At 48.9% G+C, this 25,411-nt stretch overlaps 2 protein-coding genes across 6 annotated transcripts in view; one reads left to right on the top strand and one right to left on the bottom strand.

The window, feature by feature from the left end:
* Window positions 1-25,411, top strand: part of PDE1C (phosphodiesterase 1C) — a 653,560-nt gene that overhangs the window by 88,437 nt on the left and 539,712 nt on the right. For 4 of the 5 annotated variants that reach the window (XM_089315477.1, XM_089315478.1, XM_089315480.1 and 1 more), the window contains exon 2: window positions 3,219-3,296. In XM_089315477.1, the coding sequence (XP_089171603.1) occupies window positions 3,219-3,296 (78 nt within the window). Of the gene's footprint in view, window positions 1-3,218; window positions 3,297-20,048; window positions 20,600-25,411 lie in introns of those variants that run through there. The other variant, XM_002713741.6, reaches the window with a different exon arrangement.
* Window positions 9,383-9,508, bottom strand: LOC149121774 (thymosin beta-4-like). Its single transcript, XM_089315484.1, has one exon. It carries the CDS (start codon window positions 9,497-9,499, stop codon window positions 9,383-9,385), a length of 117 nt encoding a protein of 38 aa, XP_089171610.1. The 5' UTR covers window positions 9,500-9,508.

Here is a 25,411-nt window from a genome sequence, read left to right as displayed (position 1 = left end):
CTTGCATTAAACAATGGGAAGATGATTTGTAGCTTGTACACCTTACACAAGCAGGGGATGGCCAGACATGGCCCGTGGGATGTATTGTTGACTCTGACTCGATGCCGTATACCTGAAGACGCTTCATGCCTAGTGGAAGGCACACTCTTCGTAAGATCAGCAAAGCCATTCTTGGGTTATGACAAACCCCACTCGTTGATTAGCAGAATGGTTGAACTAGGAGAAATTGACAATTCCAGGTAACTCTAGTTTTCCCAGGTGCCCCAAATGCCTGCAATATCTGCCCTCCCCTGTACCTTCCCGAGAAGTGCTCACTACCTCTTCCCCGTCTGTGGTGTTCTCCCTGTCTTGGTGTCCTGAAGTATAGCACTTACCAACCTGATGTCATTTCCCATTGTGTGTCTGTCTGATTCAGCGATTAGCTCCTTGAACATGGACCAGCAGAGGCAGCTGCAGAGTAGTGTTAACTGCCAGGATGATACAGCCGCTTGTCTGGGTTTGAATTCTGGCTTAATCTGAGTTGTAACCCTGAGGAATTACTAGGTGACTCAGTTTATTTCATCTGCAGAATGGGGATAATAATAAGACATTCGCCCCAGAACATAAAAAATAAATTAATTCATGTAAAAGCCACTAGACCAATACCTGCCCTTAGCAGACATGTAGTAAATTCAAGCCATTATTACTAATTGTGTTATCTTTAGTTCTCATCATGTCATCTGGCTCATGGTACATGTTTAATACATTTAATATGCACATGGAATTCTAACTGTGTGAACATACTTGTGAGTGGAGGCAGAAAAGGAATCAATCTTTGTGGCCTAGAGGAAGGTATTCGATCTTTGAATACCCAATGGGGTTTGAAATGGTGGTAGGGGGTAGAATGCTGAGAGGTGTGCAGGTTAATTCACCAGGCAGTCATAGTGACAGCCCTGCTCTCTGAAAGTTATGCCATTTGGTAAATATAGAAACTGAATGTGAAAATTAGTTAGCATTAAGCTGATTTCATCTCAAGTTAGTAGCAGACCGGCTATCAAAATCCCATTTCTCCCCTCCCCAGTGTCTGCTGAGGTGTTACCAAGTGTTTTGCTTCAGGAATATAATAGATTTTAATTATTGAACTGTGCACTTGAAGGGAAAACAGGAAGACATCAGGAATGTTCTGTAACTCTGGGGCATCTGTTTTATGGATGCTGAGAAATTCTCATAACGTGGTAACATCCCCTCAGCCAGTCGAGAGTACTTCAAGGAAGACTTAGAGATGGAGACCTCTCGATTCTCCCCCTCCCACACCCACTGCCATGCTGCCTTGGTGGGTGTTCTCCCTCGGGAGCTCGCCTGTGCTGCCGTTTTGCAAATCAAAGCTAGAATCACAGCACCGGGCTCTGCCTGTGATTGTGCCAGACAGGCTGCTTTACAAAAGAAGGGAGGAGTATTCATTTGCCTTTTTTAGGCTCTGCATAGTGATTGAGGTTGACACAATTCTCTGTGAGGTTTTTGTTCTTTTGTCATTGAGCAGTTGTTTTTCAGCTGTTGCGAGTAGATCAAGGCAAGAAAGGGGCCCTTCTGAATAGCAGCAGTGAGGATTGGACTGAGAAGTTTATCCTGAGTCCTCTTCCCACACCTAAATCCATGGTCTCGGGCCAAGACAGAGCTGAGTTTGATTAAACCTGGGAGGCACCTTTTGTTTTGAATCTCATTTTTGTCTTCTGTCAGCAGAAGATGGTGGTGGCTTTCATGCAGATGCAGCTCTGTGCTGTGCTGATACCAGACAGAGTCCCAGGGGCTTAGTAGATGCCCAAGCAATGTATCTTTCCTTGCTCTAGCTTTTCAAAGCTTCTTTCCCTAAGCAGCTGTGTGTTTTATGAATGATGTGGTGTCCATTAATCATATGGACATTGACATAGGTGTGTGAAGATTAACACATGGATAAAAGTCTTACTTTGCAAATGTGTACAGAAGTGTGATTGTGTGTGCATATGTGCACCTGAGGATATAGGCAGGTACAAGTGTGACCATGTTCCTAGAGCAATTCCTTGCTTTACTACCTTCAATTCCACTTCTCCCACCTTCCATCAAGAAAGTAAACCCATTACCCAAGAGGAATAGGAAAAAGTAGTGGACCAGCCTGAAAATACCTTGAATAAGAAAACTTGTTCTTAAAAACAAAAACAAACAAACAAAAACTTTGATAACACTTGAAATTCAAAGTACACTAGCAATTGTCATTATGAAAATACACTACACACTGGGTGGTCAATGAAACACAAACCTTTGTAAATGGTATAGAACGTAAACAAGGGTTTGACAAGGCAAAAATAGGTCAGAGGGTCATTTGGTGAATATATCAGCCTGGTGAATTAATTCATTAATGTGGCCTCAGATCCTCTTGCCTATCCCATTTGCAGGAAGCTGTCTCCGTGCCAAGAGCCATAGCAGTCAAATCCACGGCTTTCAGTTTTGAACTTTGGGACAGAATTGATTTTTACTTACCTGTGTTCAGGTGGCATAAAAGCTATATGAAACTGAGAGAAAACACTTCCAGTCAATATAAAAGAGGCACAATTACATATCATCTTAAGAGAAATGTCTGCCAGAGTGTGTTTGCTTGAGATTCTCCATCTTTTCAGCCTTCACACCTGGAGGGGGTGCTGTGGGGAGGAAGCAAGTGCGCTAGGCCTGTTGAAACCTGAGTTCAAATCCTGTCACTGGAGCTCTGTGCCTTGGGGAAACGTGGGTGCTACTTAACATCTCTGAGTCTGTTTTCTGCTTGAGGAGTGGGAGTCCTTTGTCCCAGAGTGGTGACATTCTGGGTAGCAGAATTTGGCTTCCCTTTCTTTTCCGATTCCTCTGAGCCAGTGTCCTTGGGATGCTGGGTTAGGAGCTGGGTAGGTCTGGAGGGGGTGCCTCTGACTTTCCCAGCTGGTCCTTTCCTGGCGATGGCTTATCCACTGCCTAGACGGCTCCAGTCCCCCCACAGTGCCCACCCAGGTCATTGCTTAGGGAGTAACAGAACCCTGGAGGTGCCAAGTGTAAGGGGCTGGAGGGCCAGCAGGAGGGATCTGAGCGTGGGAGCCCAGGAGGAGCATTCGGCAGGCGGGGGACTAATCCCCTGCTTTGTCAACTGCTGCGTACACACGAGGAAAGTCACCAAGGGACGTCAAGCTCTGGTTGTCTTCAGGTGCCTCACAGGCTGTGTTTATTTTCTTTGCTGACAGAGGCAGGTGCCTGGAGAATAGCAGGTGCAGAGAAGTGGAGCCCCCCAGGGGACACTGCGGAGGGCTCAGGAGAGCAAGGTAAGCCCGCAACTGACTGTGCTTGGAACATTCTCTGTTTTCCTCTGTGCTTGCCAAGGCATAAGGCAGCTCAGAAGTGACAAGCACCTGCGGTTCTAACCATGTGGGATGAGACACAAGGACCTGGGGGCAGGTACTGATTCCAGTGCTGGGAGCTAGGACTGGAGCTGAATTGCCCTAAACCTCTGTCCTGAGCCCTTGGACTTGGAGCAGCAGCATCTCACAAGAGTTTGCTAAGGGTTTCCGGCTCCCAGGCCTCAGCCAGGAAGGGAACAGTATCTCCTCCTGCAGGTATCTTAGCCATACAGGAAGCCTCACCCACTCTTTTTGGTGGGAAGCTACCCAAGTGAATGTGTTCAGCCTCAGCTGCCTTTTGGCCCATCAAGTCCTGATGTCTTGGTTTTATTCCTGCTCACGCCCTGCTTGTCCTTCACCTCGATCCCTTGTGCTGGAATCAGGGTCCTTAGGTCCTGGTGAGCAGAGACCACAGACTACCCAAGAAGGCTCCCAGTTGGCCTTCGCTTGTTCAAGGTCCTGGAATTCCCTACCCTTTGTGTTTGTGCTGCCTCTGCGTTAAGCGACAGTCCTAGGTTTGTGGCGTGGAGTCTTTTCAACACAGGCCGGTAGCCCCAGCGGAGCTGGCTATAAGTGCCACTGTGTGGACAGCAGCTGATCGGCACACTAAGGGGAAGGGGTAGAGGCAGGAAGAGCGAGCAAGCCTTTGTTTTTCTTTCTTTTCTTTCTTTCTTTTTTTTTTTTTTAAGATTTATTTATTTGAAAGACAGAGTTACAGAGAGAGGTAGAGAGAGAGGTCTTTCATGTGCTGGTTCACTCCCCAGATGGCTGCAATGGCTGGAGCTGCACCTATCAGGAGCCAGGAGCCAGGAGCTTCTTCCGGGCCTTCCACACGGGTGCAGGGGCCCAAGGACTTGGGCCATCTTCCACTGCTTTCCCAGGCCATAGCAGAGAGCTGGATCAGAAGAGGAGGAGCTGGGACTAGAACCAGTACCCATATGGGATGCTGGCGCTTCAGGCCAGGGCTTTAACCTGCTGTGCCACAGTGCCAGCCCCAGAGCCTATGTTTTTCCAAATGAGGGTTCCTGAGGCTATCTATGGTGGTTTGGAGGGTGGAGGGATTTTATCACTCTGGGAAGGGGAATTTGGGGTGTGTGTGTGTGTGTGTGTGTGCGCACGCTGCTCTGGGATCTGTGGAGTGCTGCTGAAGGCATGTCTTTTTTTTTTTTTTTTTTTTTTTTTTTTTTAATTGGACAGGTAGAGTTATAGACGGTGAGAGAGAGAGACAGAGAGAAAGGTCTTCCTTCCATTGGTTTACCCCCAAATGGCCACTACGGCCGGTGCTGTGCTGATCCAAAGCCAGGAGCCAGATGCTTCCTCCTGGTCTCCCATGCGGGTGCAGGGCCCAAACACTTGGGCCATCCTCCACTGCCCTCCCGGTCCACAGCAGAGAGCTAGACTGGAAGAGGAGCAACCTGGACTAGAACCGGCGCCCATATGGGATGCCGGTACCACAGGTGGAGGATTAACCAAGTGAGCCATGGTGCTGGCCCCTGAAGGCATGTCTTACAGATCAGTTTTTCTCCTTGCTATGCTTAAGGAGCACTGGAGCCATCAAAGCTTTTAAAGATGCTTTCTTCCAAAACTTCAGGGTTTTAAGAACTTTACAAGGTGTTGTGATGTATTGGAAATATCGTGGACAGTCAGACCTCTATGCACCCGAACTGCACTAACTTGTAGACATATTTAGGGTTACCTGTTACCCTCTTGGACCCTGTGCTTCTGTCATGAGACTTCCCACCCTTCCCAGGCTACCAAGTCAAATGAGAGGTGTGGGAAGGTGCCTTGAAATGCATGAGGTGTGGAAGCATCGTGTAACAACAGTCATGGCTGCTTCTCCTTTTTACTGAGTGCTTACTGCGTGCCAGGTGCAGCTGTAAGCACCCCTCATGGATCACGTCACCTAATCCCTCAAACAACCATTGCAAGTTTCTTTGTTGTCCACGGGGAAGCCAAGGCAGAGCCCACGGCCTTCGGGCCCGCAAGTAGAACGCTGAAGCTTGGCTTCCGAGCTTGCGTGGTTCGATGTGATCTTTTACTGAATTAACATGAATAGAAGCGGAATGGAAGTGATGTGAGCACAGTGAAGGGGGAAATGACACGAGTCATGTCAAAAAATCCCTATCACTTTCTCACATGCCTTTTATCACTCTTAACTCAAACGGAAGACAAGTACAAACGTTATCTCCTTCAGGAAATTGTGGGCTGGACTAACGGCCCCCATGCTGCCACCCCCCCCATCCTAAACTTCTATCTCAGCACCATGTTAGATTAGAATTTATTCACTGGGGCCAGCGCTGTGGCACTGTGGGCTAAAGCCCTGGCCTGAAGTGCAGGCATCCCATATGGGTGCCGGTTTTAGTCCCAGCTGCTCCACTTCTGATCCAGCTCTCTGCTATGGCCTGGGGAAGCAGTGGAAGATGGCCCAAGTCCTTGGGCCCCTGCACCCATGTGGGAGACCTGGAAGAAGTTCCTGGATCCTGGCTTCAGATCAGCGCAGCTCCAGCCTTTTTGGCCATCTGGGGAGTGAACTAGCAGATGGAAGACCTCTCTCTCTGTCTCTAACTCTCTCTGTAACTCTGTCTTTCAAATAGATAAAAATAAATCTTTAAGAAAAATCTATTTACTGGAGGGCCGGCCATTTGGCGCTGAGCTGCTGCAGGCAGGGATGATGGAGCCTCCCTAGCCCTGACCTACAGCCTGGTCCCCGCAGATTGACTGGAGGTTGGGTGCTGGGCTTCTGGGTACCCTTGGCATTTTCTTCCTTCCCAGTCCTTCCAGGCAGCTCAGGACATTCCCCGTGGAGAAGCTCAGAGGCCCCTGTGGGCCCCAGGAAGGGGCCCCAGGAAGGCAGGTCTGTGGTCCTCTGAGGGGCGGCTGACATAGGCGTGGGCCATCCTCAGGAGGCACGGGGTGTTCTGATTTCCATCTGAGGGGCTGAAAGCTGATGGTGGGCCCTGCAGGGGCCTTAGCCGGGTCTGTGCGTGGGAACCAAGCCCACCTGAGGTGCTTGGGAGGCTTGCACGGTGGCTCAGGGTTCCCTTCCCCCAGGGGCTGGAATCACAAGAGGAGCAAACCTCGGGAGCCAGTTCAGTCTTCTGGGTGGTGGGTGGACGGCAGGGAGCTCCCCTGGAGTCTACCCAGAGCCTGTGTTCTCTCTACTTATTTATCTCTTTGCACCTTACATCATTCACTTATTTTTAATTTTTATTTATTTTTTTTACAATTTTATTTGTTTATTTGAATGTCAGAGTTATGGGGGTTGAGCAGACAGAGATAGATGGGGAGAGAGAGATTTTTGATTTGCTATTTCACTCCCCACATGGCTATAATGGCCAAGGCTGGGCCAGGCAGAAGCCAGGAGCTTCTTCAGGGCCTCCCATGTGGGTATAGGGACCCAAACACTTGGGCCTTCTATCCTTTTCCCAGGCTGTTAATAAGGAGTTGGATTGGCAGTGGAGCAGCTGGGACATGAAGTGGCACCCATATGGAATGTTGGCATTATAGACAGTGGCCCTACCCGCTATGCCACAGTGCCAGTGCCTGCACTTTATTTTAAAAGGAGGAAGAAGGGGCAGGCATGTAAATAGCAGTTGGGATGCTGTTTTTGGATGTCCATAGCTCGTATCGGAGTGCTTAGCATTGAGACTGGGCTCTACCTCCAATTCTAGCTTCCTGCTAATGTGCACCCTGGGAGGCAGCAGGTGATGGCTTAAGCACATGGGTCCCTGCCATGCATGTGGGAGACTTGGATTGAGTTCTGGGCTCCTGGCTTCAGATTGGGCCATCCCTGGCCAGTGTGAGCATTTGAGGAATGAACTAGTGGACGGGTCTTTCTCTGTCACTCTGCCTTCTAAATAAATGAGAAGAGATAAATAGAAATTAAAAAGGAGAAAGTAGAAAAACCTTAAGGGTGGGTGGAAAAGCTGCCAGAATAGGGTGTCTAGAACCCTCTGCCCTTTCAGGGGACAAAGAGAGGCCCTTACATGGTGCATGGAGCCCCGAGGCAGACTGGTCCCAGTTTACATCTCACACACTCACCATCCCTGGCCTGGGCCTCAGTTTCTCTGTGTGAGGTGGGAATTGTGAGCGCCAAGTACTGTAGGTGAAAGGCTCTGGCTCAGGGGCTGCTCAGGTATGGACCTGGCTGAGCAGGAGTCCCAAAGAACTGGCCCAGAGGCAGCGGCTGACTCCTCTGCAGATCCTCCCTGTGTAACCGGAGCCAACGCTTCCATCTCCAACCGCGGTCTCGCTCTGCTCGCGCCGGCATGCTCCGCTTTCCTGGCGATTTGCTTCAGTTGTTACACAGTTGAGTGGAGTCCATCAGTGAGTGCTGAGTGCCAGCCAATGACCCTGGTGGTGGTGGTGGTGGGGGCGGGTGTGTGACTTCAGAAGAAGACAACGCATGCGCAAAGAGGAAACCGAATCACCTACCATTCTCAGAAACGTTCTTTGTTGGTTTGGGAGGCATTGTGTTAAAAATTTTGTTCTCCAAATGTATGTGCAGGAATTTATCACAATGAAAAAAGTACATTTTGGTAACTTAAACACCTGACAAATGCTCTTCAGCATTAAATCATTAATACTCCCACCTGCTGCTGAGTGTCGCTGCTTTCTTTTGTTATGGTAATACAGACGGGCAGCAGTGTCAGCAACAGCCGGAAAACCTCGCTTGTGATCCTGAGATTTCAGTCTTCTTGTCAGCGTAGAGACTTTGAGTTTTCCCCAGACATGAAGATTCTGTAATCCAAGTCATAATTTAGAACTTCAACCACGCAAGCCTGTTTTTCTTTCTTTTTGCCTCGTATGAATGTGAGTGATATTTGGTAAAATGCTGTGATACTCGGCAGGTATCCCACGCTGACGAGGTGGCAGCAGGACCTTCTCACTGGGTCCTGGCAGGACAAGGAAGAATGCAGCCCTTTCTGAGTCTTTAGACAATGAACGTGAATTCTTCATCATGGGATCAATGGTAGACATGGCTTATTCTGATGTGTGGAACATGGTTGGAGCACATCTCTGCCTTCCAATGTTGATGTGGTTGTTTACATTTTTCTTTGTAAAAATTTTAAATTATTTTTCATTTTTTCAGGGTTTAAAACCTTATTTGCACATTATTATTTTTTTCTTTTTTCTTTTTGGGGCAGGGGGTGTGTTTGAGGCTGTCACTTCACTGGAGTGAGCATGCTGGCTGTAGAATCCCACAGGCAGTCCCTCCCACGTAGGGCTGGTGGGGGCCTTAGACTTGACTCTGTCCCCTAAGGCCATGCGGCCAACCCCTTCCACACTGCCCACATACCATTTATCTTTTTTTGACAGGCAGAGTTAGACAGTGAGAGAGAGAGACAGAGAAAGGTCTTCCTTCTGTTGGTTCATCCCCCAAATGGCCACCACGGCCGTTGCACTGCGCCGATCCAAAGCCAGAAGCCAGGAGTCAGGTGCTTCCTCCTAGTCTCCCATGCAGGTGCAGGGCCCAAGCACTTGGGCCATCCTCCACTGCACTTCCGGGCCACAGCAGAGAGCTGGACTGGAAGAGGAGCAACTGGGACAGAATCCGACGCCCTGACCAGGGCTAGAACCCCGTGTGCCGGCGCCGCAGGCAGAGGATTAGCCTAGTGAGCTGGGGCGCTGGCCACCTTATTTGCATTAAAACTATGCACTCCAAAGATTAAAATAATTTGAACAAAAAAATGACTCTGATTAGACTGCATCTCACAGCCTGCAGGACACCTTGACTGGCTTGGTTTTGCTCTAGATTGTGTGGTCCCCTCTCTCAGTTGCTTCCTTCACCAACATGCACATCCTTAGCCTTCCCTGCCAGACGGAAGGGAGAGGGGGGAGGCAGGCGTGGCCTTCGTTGTCAGTAGTTCTCCATTCTTTGACATGAAAGGGGCAGCCCAGTCATTTAAACTTGATCTATTTGCATCTTACCAAGTTAAACAGCTGAAAGAAGTACAGTAAGAAGGCAATGCTTGTGGAATGTTCAGTGCATGTTGGCGACGTACACCTCACTACGATTGGCCTGCTCGCTTCTCTTGTTCCATTGTTTCTTCTGAAGGCGGTGGATTTTTCTCTTGCGTTTCTGTCTTCCTCAGTTTGGACTTACCGAATTTCTCTATCTCGGCCATATCAGGTTTGTCAGATGTGGTTGCAGTGGAAGCCGAGTGAGGCGACTGAGCAGGCCAAGTCCGATCAGTGCAGTGGCCACCGCCGAAGGCCCCGTCTTCGTTTTATTTGAAAGGGAGAGGAGAGATGGAGAGAGTGAATCAGACATGGAGAGATTTTCCACCTGCTGCTTCATCCCCCAAATGTCCACAACAGCCAGGGCTGGGGCAGGCTGAAGCCAGGGGCCTGGAATCCCATCTGGGTCTTCTTGTGGGTGGCAGAAACCCAAGTACTTGAGCTGCAATCTGTTCTTCCCAGGCACGTTAGCGGACAGCTGATAGGGTGGTTGGTATTTTGTAGTTGAATATAGGCTCTCCAGCATGGAATAGAGGCCTCCCAAGGGTGACTTAACTTGTGTGCCAAACACCTACCCCTCCATATCTCTTCTAAAAACTGCCGCCAGAGACAGAACATTCATGTGTTCGTTCGTTCAGCAAGTGTCTGTGAGGTGCCTGTTTGGTGCTGGGCATTGTTCCGGGTATTTGGAATACATCAATAAACAAAACAGACATTGTCTCTTGAACTTGAGTCTAGTGTGAATGGGAGACTGGGCGGGCCATTGATCTGGCTCAGGACAACGTAGCTTAATATTTGTTTAAAATGATAAATATTTTAAAGAAAACAGGAAGTACTTTTAGATATCCATGTCTATATTGATAACCAATTAAAATTTTCTTTAAACAATCTGGGCATGGTGGTGAATTTGGAGGGTGTATAAGGAGACTAAGTAGATGGCAGCCAGTGTTTCTGAGTGAGAAGCCCACAGTGCGTGACCAGTCTACGTTCACAGGAACCAAGGCAACTTTGAACTTGCACACTCCGGGGAGCCAAGTTACCTGCAACCCAGCACTGGAGTATAATATCAGTATAGGCCACTTCTGGTGTTTCTTTCTTAGTTTTATTTAACTTGAAAGGCAGCTGCAGAGAGAGAAAGAGAGAAGAGAGATATCTTACATCCACTGGTCCACCCCCTAGATGGCCACAACAGCCAGGGCTTGGGTAAGCCGAAGCAAGGAACTCTATCTGGATCTCCTACATGGGTGGCAGGGACCCAAGCACTCAGGTCACCTACCGCTGCTTTCCGAGGCACATAGCAGGAGCTAGATCAGAAGTGGAGCAGCTAGCATGTGAACTGGTGCACAAAAGGGATGTTGGTGCTGCAGATAGCAAGTTAACCCACAGCATCATAACACCGGTTCTCTTCGTCATTTACTCCCTCCTTCCTTAATTTTCAATTTATTTTAAAATCACTATTTAAATTTTTTAACACTAAATGGTAAACATCAGACACACACACACATACACACACATACACACACTTGCACACCCTGCACACAGCACACACACCACACATACATAGGCCACATTTGGAATAGGGGAACCAAATTTGCAACCATTGATTGAAAAATTTTGCCCTACTCTCCTATTGTCTGAATTAACTTGTTTTCCTTTTCTCTTTATTTTCTCCCTCCTCCTCCAATATAGTTGAGACTCTATTATATACTATTTTATTTTTCCTTCATATTTTGTCCTGTGACATCAATATGTTCTCATTGTCATCATCAGAAACCATATCCAAGATACAAAAGTGGTGTGTGTGTGCACGCGTGTGTACATGTGAGACAAGGAATGTTTGCTAGTGACAAGGAACATACTTGCAGTCTGGTTTGAGATCTATCCCTAAGCTAGAAGAAAGTCCTAGATGAATTTAGCTGCCAGTGAGTGACAGACGGGCTTGGCCAGTAGTGAGATCTGCTCTGTGTGTTGGAAGTCCCCCTTTGGGCTGCCTGTCGATTCTCTTTGGTTGTAGCATTCTTCGCCCTCTTGACAATTCTGTTGTCAAGGTTGCCGCCGAGAGGAGTGACCTTCTCCAGGGATTTCAGAACTGCAGTAAGAAAATTTAAGTCCATCACTCCATTCTTCGTTACTGGAGGGCTTGACTCCAGATGCACATGTATGTAGCACTGAGCCAGGCACAGGGAGGCCTGGCTGAACCTGGACCCTCCCCTTGACCTGCTGTTGGTGTGTGCTGACCCTGCCTACAACCAGTTATCCACCTGGGACCTGTCACCATGCAGCTGCAGCCCTGGATGCTCTGTATCTATTCTAGTCCCCTGGTCCCTGGGTCCTCACTGAGCCTTTGATGTGGCAAAATTTGCTGGCCTACCAAAGATTATTTATTGAATTTCTCTGCGCTAGTCCCTTTGCCCCTTTAACATGCTGGCATTTTTGTTTTTATATATATTTATGATTTCCAGTTATAGAAAGAAAAAACTTATGTCCTAAGATGATGCAATTTTCAACTACTAAGGGAATTATACATCCAGCATAATAATATATGATTGCCAGAGCAATCATATATGATTATAAAAGCTTATACTATAAGAGATAACACCAGGGGTGGGCACATGGGAAGGACGTGTTCTTCCTGGGGAGAGTGGGCTTGAGTTCTGGCACCGTGGTGGGATCCGGGGCTTTGAGCAAGTGAGCCTGGCCTGAGGACTGAAGAGCTACTGTCTGCATTGGATGCGGACTTTAAATCCTGCCCCTGTGTTTCTTCTAGGCCTTGTCCCTAAACTGCTTCTTCATGGCCCTCCACCAGCTGGATGCAGGGGAGCCAGTAGAGGGTCCTGGGGCCCTGGGGGTTGGTGGAGCTCCAAGGAGGAAGAAGCCTTAGTCCCCAGATGACACTTCCCTCTCTCCAATCTACACCAGGCTTTGTAATGGGCACAAATTAATCCTTCACTGCAGTGTGAGGTCCCCGAGACTTTGGATATTTGCTGCAGGGTTATCTGTGCAAATTCACACAGGATTTGCGGATAGCAGGTGTTCAATAAGTATCTGACTTTTCTCTTGGTTTCCAGGAAGCATGCCATGTCTGAGTCCCCAGCAGGAAGTCTGAGGTGAGAAGAGTTGATGGGGTAGGACTGAGCCAAAGACTCGCGAGAGAGGCAGGAATCACACAGGGACATAAAATCCATGGCCAGTGGCAGTTTGGCATCGGCTCTCGGTGTTCCCCAGAGGATTACGGCCCAGTGCCTTTCCTGGCTGCTGTCCTTTCTCTGTGTGGCCTCCCCACTCTCTTCCTAACAGTCCCTGTCTGTTTCTTGCTTCCTACTCTGTGTGGGTGAAAGTCCCATCTCCTCCAAGTTTCCATAGCGCGTCAGCAAACAAGGCAAAGCAGCTTTTACTGTATTCCAAATACAGTAAAAGTACAAATAGCAGGCTGGGGAGTCCACCCAGGCAGAGGAAGAGCCGGAGAATTTTGATTTAAAAGGCTTTCTTTGGTGCTAGGAAGGGAATAGCGTGGAGTGAGAAAGCACGCTGTCTGAGGCCACTGGAGGCTGTTGGGGGTATTTCCTGTGGGAGACCATGGGGCTCAGATGAAGGGCAGCGGTGCCTGGAGAGGAGGGAGCAGACCCCAGCAGGTGGAGGGTGTTTAGGTGACGGGGACACAGGGGCCGGCCGGGAGTGACTGACAGCTTCTGATTTGACCGCAGAGTGGCTGGAGGGTAGTTCCAGGGAAGGCATGACTTGGGGGTGAAGAGTGAGGCTCTGTATTCGGGAGCGTGATGCCAGCAACTTGGAAGTGTCTCTGAGGGGCCAGGTAGGAGCGACTCAGGGCCCACGCTGGGCTCAGCGTGCTGTGTCTGTCCTGGCACGGAGCTGCTCCCACCTGCGCAGGGGCCCCCTTTGCCAGTCCTCACCGAGGTGCTGAATGGATTCTTCCCAGCAGAGACTTTTTGCTCTAGTGAGTTTTGCTCACAGAATAATTTGGTTCACGAACCAGCCAGGTAAGACATCCTTCTCCTATGCGCACCACTAGAAAGGGTAGAAGAGACAGGGTTGGCGTGAGGAGCAGTGTGGAAGCTTGTGCTATACCCCTGATACCCTGGGAGAACTCTGGAAGAGGACCAGGACGATGAGGAGTTGCGGTTCAGAAGTCCAGGAGCCTGTGAGGTCTGAAGAAGGAACCCCTCTGTGGCTGGGGGGAGTGATCTGGGCCGGAAATAGCCACTGGGGAGTCACAATCAGAGCCATCAAAAGCTAAGAGGATTGCTCAGGGGGCAGGGATTGGAGCGAGCAGATAAGAGGTTTACTGGTCAACATCAACAGCAAAGGGATTGGCAGGCGAGCTGGAAGGAAAACCAGGAACACGCTGGGCCCTGGATGCCCAGGGACCGAAAGGCGTCCCTGGGCTGCAGCTATGGTTCATGGCAGGTGCTGCCCAGGGGCCTGGAGGATGAGTGCCACAGTGCACATGTGAAGCGCAGCGTGGGTGACGGGAGTGCTGAGGCTTGGGAGGGTGAGGGAGGCGGCGTCTTGTGGCAGAGGAGGAACTGAGCATTTTCCAAGGGTTTGCTCTGCGGCTCAAGACTGCAGCTCTCAGAAACCCACTGCCTGTCTGCAGCTCCGCGAGTGATGTGGCCCAGGAACCTCCGGGCTTTTGCTTGAGGAGTATCGCTCTGCGCGTGGATGCAGGCGCCTGAGCTCCGAGCCCATGCCTTTTGCCTGTGGATTGTGGATTACCTCAAGCACCTGTTGAAGAGAGGCACACAAGGGACCCACTGGTGGTGATGATGATGTTAAAATAAAAACATTTATTGAAAGTTTACCATTGGTCAGACCCAGGGTAAGTCTTTAGCATAAGTGATTTCTTGGCACCTCGCACATTCCCTATGAGAGAGATATTTTATCTCTGCTCACAGAGGAAAAAACCAAGACTCAAGAGAGGCTGACAATTTACCTAGCACTAACAGCTGGCAAATAGAGCAGCTCTTTGTTTCATTTTCATAATTTTAAAAGTTGATAAGCTATTTATAGTGGGGCTGCAATTTGAACCGGCTGCAAAGTTCGTCACAGAGCAATAGAGAGGGTAAGTGGAGAGAGGACTCAGCAGCAGGGCTGACCGTCCTGCCCTAGGCACATCCCCTCCTGGCCACGCGGTGTTGCCTCTGACATCTCTGCTCACCTGGTCCATCAAGTGTTTTAGTAGTGGCCTGTGCCATGCCAGGCACTGTGGGGAGCCGCGGATGGGAGATCCATCTCCTCTATCAGCTGCCCATATCCTTATGGGATAACCAGCGAGCAAGCCAGCAGTGTACGCATGCGTGATGGTTCCATGAGCACCAAGGCAGAACTGAGTCTAGTGAGGTTTGCTGTGGTGTGGCTGCCTTCCCTGGGGAGGTCGGGCAGGAAATGCTTTCTGCAGGACTTTGGCCATCACAGAGACTTGAAGCATGGCAGGTGAAGCTCTAGGCAACTCCAGTGTGCTTGGGGGTAAAGAATATTCCAGGAGGCCAGCGCCGCAGCTCAATAGGCTAATCCTCTGCCTTGCGGCGCCGGCACACGGGGTTCTAGCCCCAGTCGGGGCACTGGATTCTGTCCCGGTTGCCCCTCTTCCAGTCCAGCTCTCTGCTGTGGCCCGGGAGTGCAGTGGAGGATGCCCAAGTGCTTGGGCTCTGTACCCCATGGGAGACTAGGATAAGCACCTGGCTCCTGGCTTCAGATCAGCGCAGTGCGCTGGCCGAAGCGGCCATTGGAGGGTGAACAAATGGAAAAGGAAGACCTTTCTCTCTATCTCTCTCACTGTCCACTCTGCCTGTCAAAAATAAATAAAAAGAATATTCTAGGCTTGCTATTCTGGATCATGAAAAGGAGATGAAAAAGTCATTTTGCTTTGCCCTTCCTACCCACTGTAGCATATTTCCAGTTCTAAAAATCTAACTTCAAAACCTATTGGAAAATTCACCCCAAATTAGCACAAAAAGAAAATTGGATTTGTTGCACAATGTTCTTGGGAGAGCATTGAACGTTGAGGCCCTCATCTATTTTCTTAGATCCTGAAGGCAGGCACTGAGCATGGTCCTGTGCACAGGTGCACTAGTCACATGAGGGGACTTGGGAAAATGCAAGTAAAGGATAAATTTATTTTGGTGCAGGAAAAGTTGACATGCATACACAGGAAGTATCTTCAATAAGTTCATGGAAAATGCATGTTAAGAGAAAACTATGCATGATTTAAAACTTTTTTTATACCAAAATAAACTTATATTTGAATTCTGGTTTACCATTGACTTTTTAAAATATTTATTTATTTACTCGAAAAGCAGGGTTACAGAGAGGCAGACACACACACACACACACACACACACACACAGAGGTGTTTTCTATCTGCTGATTTACTTCCCAGATGGCCGAAACAGCTGGAGCTGGGCAGATTCAAAGCCAGGAGCCGGGAACAAGGAGCTTCTGCCAGGCCTCTCGCACAGGTGCAGGGGCCCAAGCACTTGGGCCATCCTCCGCTGCTTTCCCAAGCCACAGCAAAGAGTTGGATCATAAGAGGAGCAGTCGGGACTAGAGTGGCGCCCGTATAGGATGCTGGCACTGCAGATGGTGGCTTTACCCACTAAGTCACAGCACTGGCCCCTCCATTGACTTTTTGAGGTAGCCTGAAGAACAGGCATGATGGGCCAGTGTTATGGTGCAGTGGGTTAAGCCAGTGCCACCATGACTCCGGCATCTCATATTGGAGCAGAAGTTTGAGTCCTGGCTGTTCCACTTCCTATCCAGCTCCCTGCTAATGTGCCTTGGACAGCAAGTGCTTGGGTCCCTGCCACCCACATGGGAGGGGTTTATGGAATTCCAGGCTTCTGCCGCAGGCCCAGCAGGTGTGACCATTTGAAGAGTGAACCAGTAGATAGAAGATGTCTCTCTTGCTCTGCCTTTCAAGTAAATCAAATTAATTTCAACAAATTGATAGGAGGCCAACTCTGTCACTGTGAAAAGCTGCTTATGGTGCAGCTTTCTGTAATCCCTATGAAAGTCTGCCAGGGACCTTCTGGCGTCTCTCTCAGCCTCTCAAGTGTGTAGTCACTTTGCTTTTTACCCTTCCTGTGGGTTTTCATTATCTCTGCCATTCCCGGGCCTTATTTATAAGAGAAACACAGACTAGGCTCTGGGAAGGAATAAGGTAGACGTAAAATGAAACAGTGGAGCAGGAACTGCCTCATGGACCCAGACTTCTGCAGTTGCTCTCTCTTTCTGATCTTGGTTCCAGGGACTGCTCTGGGACTCCATCTTCTTGTTAACTGTTCAAAGACAACGGCTGCTTATTGGTTGTACAACGCCTAGCACAGAGTTTGGACTCAATAATTGTTACTTAATTGCTTCCTTTCTCTATTTCTTCTTCCTGTACTTTCTTTCTTGAAGAGAGTTTGTTTTGCGGAGTAATTAGGACTCTTGGCTGCAAGCAGTAGGAACTCTCTCATTCTCGTCTCTTAAACACATTAAGAGACTAAGCATGGGCATAGTAAGGCATTTTACTGGAATTTGGGGGGAGTTGATTTTCATACACCTGTTGGAACTGGGCCTGGAAGGTACTAGAACTTTCTCTTGACCTCTGACAATTTCTGTCCCCAGTGAAGGTGCTCATTAGTCTACTCTATGTCCTTTCAGTTAGCTGGGTTTGAGGCTGAGGAGCCAGGACTTGAACTGACTCCGATACAGGATACAAGCAGTGGCTTAACCTGCTGCTCCACACCACTGGCCCCTGCAGACTTTTTCTGTAAAGGGCTAGTTGGTAACCACTTTTGGCTTTGCAGACCACATGGTCTCAAGTATGAATCTCATATAGTTTTGATGTGTCATGAAAATATTATTCGTTTGACTTTTTCTCAGTCATTAAAAATCTAAAAGCCATCCTTGGCTCATAGACTTCAGAAACAGGTGACAGGCTGGGTTTGGGCTCAGACATTAATTTGATGACTCCCGCTCCAGCTCTGCCCGCTCCAGCTCTGAGAACAGACTACTGGCACATCTGCTTGGGTGTCATGGGTCAGTTTTCTGACTTCACAGGCATCCTGGAGGAGAGTTTCGGAAAGAGCAAGCATGAGCAGCGCTGCTCTGGGTCTCAGGCTTGAACTCACCCTTTCTCGGCTTACGTAACATGCGCGCTCGACTTCACTTGGTTTGCTGTAAGAGCCCTGCACCGTGAAGGCTGTTGGAAGGCTTGCAGCGATGCATTTAGTGGTTCTGTAGGTGTGGAATCTCTAAAACCAGGGAGCGAGATAATGATTCCGGGGAGAAGCGGTTTAAAAACAGTTCTAATTGTTCAGGCAAGTTATTTTTACCAGACGTTAGGGCATAGATAAATGAGCACATTGTTATTATTTTTATAAATTATATTTCTAGAAGCTTTTCTGTTCTGAAAAAATTTCCATCATGTCAGACTTGTATCCTTGATCATTTACTACAGGAGACTAACTCCTGGCTTTTAGCCTCCCCTTGTGGGGACTCGCATTGGCACCAAAGAAGGCAGGTGCTTCAGTGAAAGGGTTGGGAATGTGGGGGGAAACTGAGGCAGGTGGGGAATCCGAGAAACTTTCTGTGGCTGCATATTAACACACACACACACATATACACACACATATATATTCTGTTTATAAAATTAATGGTGGAAACAATAACTAAAACTATTACGGTTATAGAGGAGAATTTTTCTTGGTGTATACCCAGTGGAACTTGGGAGTTAGCTGGTGAGTGCCTGCTGTGTGCCTAGGTTGATTGCACTTAATCGTCATTCAAGACAAGGAAGTTGAGACAGACCAGTCCAGCACCTTACCTGAGGTCTCGTAGCCAGGACGTGGGGGAGCCAGACTTCAGACCTGTGTTGTAGCCAGTTCCAGACTTGAGTGTCAATCTCAAAGACAGCACTGCCGGAAGCACCCTGGCTTCCATCCTGAGATGTGCCGTTCTGTGTGACGTGAGGTTCATGGCATCTGTTGCCTTTATGATTGATTAATCTTGCCCCCTACCTAATCAAAGCATCAATGTGATGGCAGGTTTTCCCTGAGAGAATTTATAACTGTAATGCTACTATACTCGTGCTGTTAAAACAAAACATAACAAAACCAGGGACTGTCACTGTGATACAGCAGGTTGGGAGGCCCACATTCCATATCGCAACGCAGGTTTGAGTCCTGGCCACTGATCCAGTTTCCTGCTAATGCACCTGGGAAGGCAGCGGTTGATGACTTAAGTACTTGGGCCCTTGTCACCTTTTGGGAGCCTGGGATGGAGTTCCACACTCCTGGTTTCAGCCTGGTCCAGCCCTGGCTGTTGTAGCCATTTGGGGAATTAGCCAATGGATGGAAGATCTCTTTGCTTCTCTGCCTTTCAGATAAATAAGTACATCTTTTTCTTTTCTTAAACCACTACCTTGAAACAATATGGTAATATGGTGAATGGAAAAAGACTGAATTTCTGAAATGTGCACTAGCCTGGATTCTAGGGGGCTTGAGGGTTTTATGGGCTCCTGCAATTGTATATAGGATACTGTGCTTCTGTGCCCTTTTTTCTCCATTGTTGGAGAGGATTTATAGGTTTTTTTCTTTCCAAGGTTTATCTATTTACTTGAGAGGCAAAGTTAACAGAGGGAGAGAGAGGTCTTCAATCCAATGGTTCATTTTCCAAATGGTTACAAGGGCTGGAACTGGGCCATTCCGCAGCCAGGAGATAGGAACCTCTGCTGGGTCTCCCACGTGGATGTAGGGGCCCAAGCACCTGGGCCACCCTCCACTGCCTTCCCGGGCCACAGCAGAGAGCTGGATTGGAAGAGGAGCAGCCAGGACAGGAATCGTTGCCCACATGGGATGCTAGCACCACAGGCAGAGGCTTAACCTACTATGCCACAGCGCTGGCCGGTTTCTAATTTTTATTCAATGCTGAAGATGAGTGGGCCCACTGCCCTCTTAATTGGAGCCAGTTAGGAATATACCTGGTCGACTCATTACTGGCAAATGTTTGCTAATTGTGTCAAATTCCATCACAAAAATGAGGTTAAATTAAGTGTAGTCCCGCAGTAGCTGAATATAGCACATCACTCCACTTGTCACGCGGTGGAATCCTCAGTAGGACTGGCTCGGATCTTTTTTCGCTTTTCACCCCCAAGCTGCTGGCACCTGCCACCTTAAACCCACAATAACTGCATGGGGTGGAAGGGAATTGCTAAGCTTTGCCCAACTTGGCCCTTTAAGGCGCTGGGAAGACCAGACTTGGGCATCTTAAGGTGAAGCTTCCGCATCCTAAGTCTGCATCCTCAAGCCCTCTCGCCTCAGTTTACTCTTCTGTAGCAAGTGCCTTAGTGTAGGATTGGTGTGATCCCTTTCACCTCTGCAAAGTCCAGGAGTCCACCCCGCTTGGCAAATCCAGCTTGGAAAAGGGGCGTGTGTGTGTGTGGGGAGCAAACTGTGTGAACTGGATCGGCAGGGCGAGTTCTAATTGTACACGCTGAGCCTGGGTGCGGAGCGTGCGCCCACCATCCCGCGCCAGCAGAGACTGTGGACAACGCTATCAGCCCCGCTGGTCTGGGGACAGCGGCTGGGAGGAAGTGGGCGTGGCGACTTTCCTGCTTCCTTGTTTGGAGTAAACTTTGGCAACATCTGACCACGGAGATGTTTGCTTTTCCATCTGTTGATGTGCTTTTGGGGAGCTCCCCAGCCTGCCAGAGAAAACACATTTAGAAGAAGCGTGACGCCCAATCTCAGCCATTCCCCTGGGTCCCCAAGCCCCGGCAGCCCCCAGAGAGGGGAAGGCGCAGCCAAGGAGCAAACAGAGGAGCGCGTGGCGCCCAGGCTCCGGCGGCTCCCAGAGAGCGGAGAGGGAGCGCCAGGGACCCGGGCACCGTGGGTCAGGACCAGCGTGCGCCCCGGGGGGTTGACAGACGCTCCTCATCTCTGCAGCGTGCATTGCTAGGGAGCCGGCAGGGGCGATGGCTCACTGACCCCGGCGCGCGCCCACCGCAGTAGCAGGCGCTGGGGCTCTCCCGGCCAGCACCTAGAGCATTCGGCTCACCACGAGCGGCTCTTCGGGGACAGCGCGTGGAGCGGCCGGGGAAGGGACACCCGCTGCGTGGGGCGCGGGTGCCGGACTGTGCGGTCGGCCTCCCGGGACCCCTCTGGACGCCACCGGCGGAGCCATGACCGACGCCAGCAACAGGAAGGAGGGCTTCAAAAAATGCCGGAGTGCCACTTTCAGCATTGATGGCTACAGCTTCACCATCGGTGAGAACTTTCCTCCCCTGCCCGACCCTGGCTTGGTGGTGGCGAGGGAGCTGGCGGCGGTGGGTGTGTGTGGGGGTGTCGGACTGGGCCCCCAGGTGCTCTCCCAGCCGCACCCTGGCGGCTCTGACCGCTCCCCCCGCCCCCCGCGGGTTTTTAGGGTCACACCTCCTTGAACTGCAGGTTGTGAATAATTAGCCGAGAGAGGAGGGACAGAGATGGAGACAGGGTGACAGAGGCGTGGGGACAGTGATGGAAATGACACAGGCGCAGAGACCAGGAGAGGGAGAGGGATAGAGACAGGGAGGTTTAGGGCGAGAGAGGGAGAGATTGTACCATAGCTTCTATCAAAGTTGAAAGGAGAAAAGACGTGCAGGGGTTGGAGGTGGCGGCGGGGGGGGTGGGGGTGGGTGGGTCAGAAAAGATGAATGGGGAGGGGGCAGGATGCAGGCAGGGATAATACATCCCTTTCCTGAACTATTTGAGAGAAAGCTCTGGTGTTCCTGAGCCGCCTGCTGGGGTTTCCCTGTCCTGCCTGCGGCACTCACTGTGACTCCTATTCTTTTTTCTCTCCAAACTCTTCACCCACTGGGCTGATGCTGGCCCGTGTCCAGGGAGCAGGACTGCAGGGCTGACCCACAGGAGGCTAGCGTTGGAGGAGCTGGTGCTTGAAACTTTTGCAACTGGTCCCGAGCTGTGCTTGTTCTGAAACAACCCATTAGGGGATGGCAGCCTAGTCTTCCTGGGACGTGGGCAGAGCTGTGGGATCCAGGTGGTGCCTAGGAGGCTTCCTTCCTGGAATGTCAGCCTGGAGAACAGCAGGGCAGGGGCAGGTGCTTAGGATCTACTCTGATGTTCCTATGTTGGGGGAATGCTTGAATTACTGTGGCTTTAAACCTGCACTTAATCGCAAAGCCTTTGAAAACGAGGGCATGCGTTGTTTTTGCTTTTTGGAGTTGTAACAGTAAAACCCCTAGTGGCAAGGAGGAACCTGGGACCAGGAATGCATCTCTGAGCCACATTTGCTGCTAGGGAAGTGGCCCAAGTTTTCTGGGGTGTGAACTGATCATGCCGAGCACCATCCCGCAACACCCTGGCCCAGGCTGAGCCCGCAGCTGGGAATGTCGCTCCTGAGCTCGGCTGTGAGCAGCCCTTTTTGTCTCTCATATGTCGGCTTAAAGGTGCCGCTGCCTCCACTGTCCACCCACTTGAATTTCTCTGTGCTGCCCATGGTCCTGGGGTCGTTGACCAAAGCTCACACCTTACCTGGGTACCTACTGGTACAACTCGCTATATGACAAGTTCCAGAGTGATGGGGGAGGGTGCCGAGGAGTGTTTCTCTGGTCAAAAGTGTTTGCTTCGAAGGTCATTGTCATATTAACACTGATTTTTTTCTTGACTCTGATAAGAAAAATTTCAAAAAAGTGATTTTTAAATTTTTTCCCACAAGATCTTATCCTCCAAAAAGTATGACTTCCTAAAATCCAGGATCATGGTGTGATCTTTCTTCTCTTAATCCCTGTCCTCCCTGTTAGAAGAAATGGAGCAGGTCCATGTAGTCTGGTGGTCAGAGGGACCCCAAATGGAGCTGGTCACTTTGGGGTGCGAGAGCTGCCAGCTGGGAGCCCAGCTCCGGTTGTTGGATTGCTGCTCAGTCGTTCTTCTCGTCTGGTCTTCCCCTCCCTCCTTCCCTTGCAAACTGTTCATTGCATTTTACTGTATTTAAAGATGTGGTTCAGCACAGCGCCTGCCACGTGGAAAGCGTTCAGTGAATGGTGATTGTTGCAATCCTTCAAGGCGCTAAGCGCATATAAAGGGGAATTTCTGTAGATAAATCAGACTTGGAACTTGTGTTCCAGGAGTTTGTATTCCTGGGGCTATGTGATATGCTCACACATAGCCATTTCACAGAGTAGCAACTAGTAAGTGCTATAAGAGACATATGAGAAATGTCAGGCCAACATAAGCATTGTCAAAAATATAGTCAATCAAGAAGAAAGTCCGGGCTGGCCTTGTGGCACAGTGGGTTACACCTCAGCTTGAGAGGCAGGCATCCAATATGGGAGTGCCAGTTTGAATCCTGCTGCTCCACTTTGTATTTTTTTTTAAAGAGTTATTTGTTTGAAAGAGTTACAGAGAGAGGTGGTGGTGGGGGGCCTTTCATCCAATGGTTCGCTCCCCAAATGGCTGCAACTACCAGGCCTGGACCACATTGAAGCCAGGAGCTTCCTCTGGGTCTCCCATGTGGGTGCAGGGGCCCAAGCGCTTGGGCCGTCTTCTGCTGCTTTCCCAGGCATATTAGCAGGGAACAGGATGGGGAAGTGGAGAAGCTGGGACTGGAACCTGTATCCATATGGGATGCTGGTGCTGCAGGCCTGGGGTTTTAACCCACTGCACAACACTGCTAGCCCCCAGCTGTTCTACTTCTGATCCAGATCCCTGCTAATGCACCTGGTAAGGCAGTGGAAGGTGATGCAAGAACTTGGGTCCCTGCCACCCGTGTAAGAGACCTGATAGAGTTCCTAACTTTGGCAACCCCAGACCTGGCTATTGTGGTCATTTGGGGAGTGAACCAGTGGATTAAAGATTTTTTTGTCTCTCCCTTTCTGTCACTCTGCCTTGCCAATAAAAACATAAATGAATCTTTAAAAATAAAAAAGAAGAAAAAGTCACTTGTAATGTTATTACCCAATGGTAAATACTAATATTTCTTATGTATGCTTCCACTGCTAATATGCATACACACTATTTTTAAAAGTGAAATGCAATTGTGTTTGGAAATTGTTGTTTAATATCTTCTTAGCCTTGTTTCATACTATTTATAAGGTATTTAATCAGCCTCCTGTTGGCTGTTTAGGTTTCTTTTAATTCTTATAATGAACAATGATAAAAGCTCAGTCTTTCAGTACATGTGTCAATACTTTTTAAGGATAAACTTCTGGAAGTGTAACTGCTTGATCCAAGAGTAGGCATATTTTTGGGAGCTTTAAACCCCCCACCCCGGACAGAGTCACAGCTCCACTCCCACCTGCACTGCATCAAGGTACTCACAGGCTCTCCTAAGTGCCCATACTGCAACTCTGAAGAATGTTGCTAGTTGGAGATGTGGAAAATGGCATTGATTCCACAAATTATTTTACTACCTTCCTTTGTAAAATTTCCTTTTAATGTCCTTTGCCTGCAGGTTTTTCTTCCAGTAGAGTTTACCATTTACTCTGAATTTTCAAGAATTCTTAATGTATATAATTTCCATTAATTATAATCAATGTGTTAATTATAACCAATAATTATAAGTATTGCTTATCAATTGTTTCAGTATACCCCATATTATCATATAATGCAGTTAATATAGGTGAATGATATGTAAACCAGTGTGTATATATGTATGAAGCACTTCAAAAAGTTCAGGGAAAAAGTGGAATTAAAAGTAAGCTTGTTTTGGCACAAAAAGTTTGGAAGCCCTGCATAGATTTCCCCTTCCCTCCCTCCCTCCCTTACTTCCAGATTTATTTATTTGAGAGGCAGAGTTACAGACAGAGAGAGAGGTCTTCCATCTACTGGTTCACTCCCCAGATAGTTGCAATGGCCAGAGTTGGGCTAATCCAAAGCCAGGAGCTTCTTCTGGGTCTCCCATATGGGTGTGGGGGCCTGAGGACTTGGGCCATCTTCTACTACCTTCCCAGGCCATCAGCAGAGAGCTGGATAGGAAGAGGAGCAGCCAGGACATAAACCAGCACCCATATGGGATGCCAGCGTCATAGGTGGAGGCATAGCCCACTACGCCACAGCGCTGGCTCCTTTGCATAGGTTTTTGTTTTTATTTTTATTTATTTATTTTTTAAGAATTATTTTATTTATTTGAAAGAGTTACAGAGAGAGGTAGAGCCAGAGAGAGAGAGAGAGAGAGAGAGAGAGGTCTTCCATCTGATGGTTCACTCCCCAAATGACTGCAGCGGCCAAAGCTGAGCTGATCCGTAGCCAGGAGCTTCTTCCAGTTCTCCCACATGGGTGCAGGGGCCCAAGGACTTAGGCCATCTTCTACTGCTTTCCCAGGCCATAGCAGAGAGCTGTAGCCAGGACTCCACCCGGTGCCCATATGGGATGCCAGCACTGCAGGCTGGGGCTTTAATCCACTGCACCACAGCAGTGGCCCCTGCATAGGTTTTCATAATGCACATTGGCCATACTCTTTTAGAAGACTGCTCATATGTATGGACTTCAAAACTTTTTGCCCAAAATGGACTTTCTTTTTAATTCCATTTCCATGAAGTTTTTTTTATAGAAAGTTTTTATTTAATAAATATAAATTTCAAAAGTACAACTTTTGGATTATAGTGATTCTTCCCCCATACCCGCCCTCCCACCCCCAAACCATCTCACCTCCTACTCTCTCTTCTATCCCATTCTTCATTAAGATTCATTTTTAATTATCTTTATCTACAGAAGATCAACTCTATACTAAGTAAAGATTTCAACAGTTTGCACCCAGAGACACACACAAGTATATAAAGTACTGTTTGAAGACTAGTTTTACTGTTAATTCTCATAGTACAACACATTAAGGACAGAGGTCCTAATGGGGAACAAGTGCACAGTGACTCCTGTTGTTATTTAACAATTGACACTCTTATTTATGATGTCAGTGATCACCCAACGCTCTTATGAGCTGCCAAGGCTAGGGAAGCCTCTTTTTTGAAGTCCCCTTGTACACACCCACGCACATGTAACACTTGCAAGCCTGTCATGTATGTTGTGAATATGTCTTGTGTAGAGGACTCCTATCCTCAAGCTCAGCACTTGCTTTGAGAATGGGCA

Source organism: Oryctolagus cuniculus, chromosome 16, assembly GCF_051225735.1.
Source record: "Oryctolagus cuniculus isolate XC-2025 breed Fujian yellow rabbit chromosome 16, ASM5122573v1, whole genome shotgun sequence".
Taxonomy (NCBI): Eukaryota; Metazoa; Chordata; class Mammalia; order Lagomorpha; family Leporidae; genus Oryctolagus; species Oryctolagus cuniculus.
This window is presented reverse-complemented; position numbering and strand designations above follow the sequence as displayed.

Bases quoted from the DNA above. Each gene is read 5' to 3' on its own strand.
- LOC149121774 (XM_089315484.1), bottom strand. From the start codon at position 9,499: ATGGCCGAGATAGAGAAATTCGGTAAGTCCAAACTGAGGAAGACAGAA.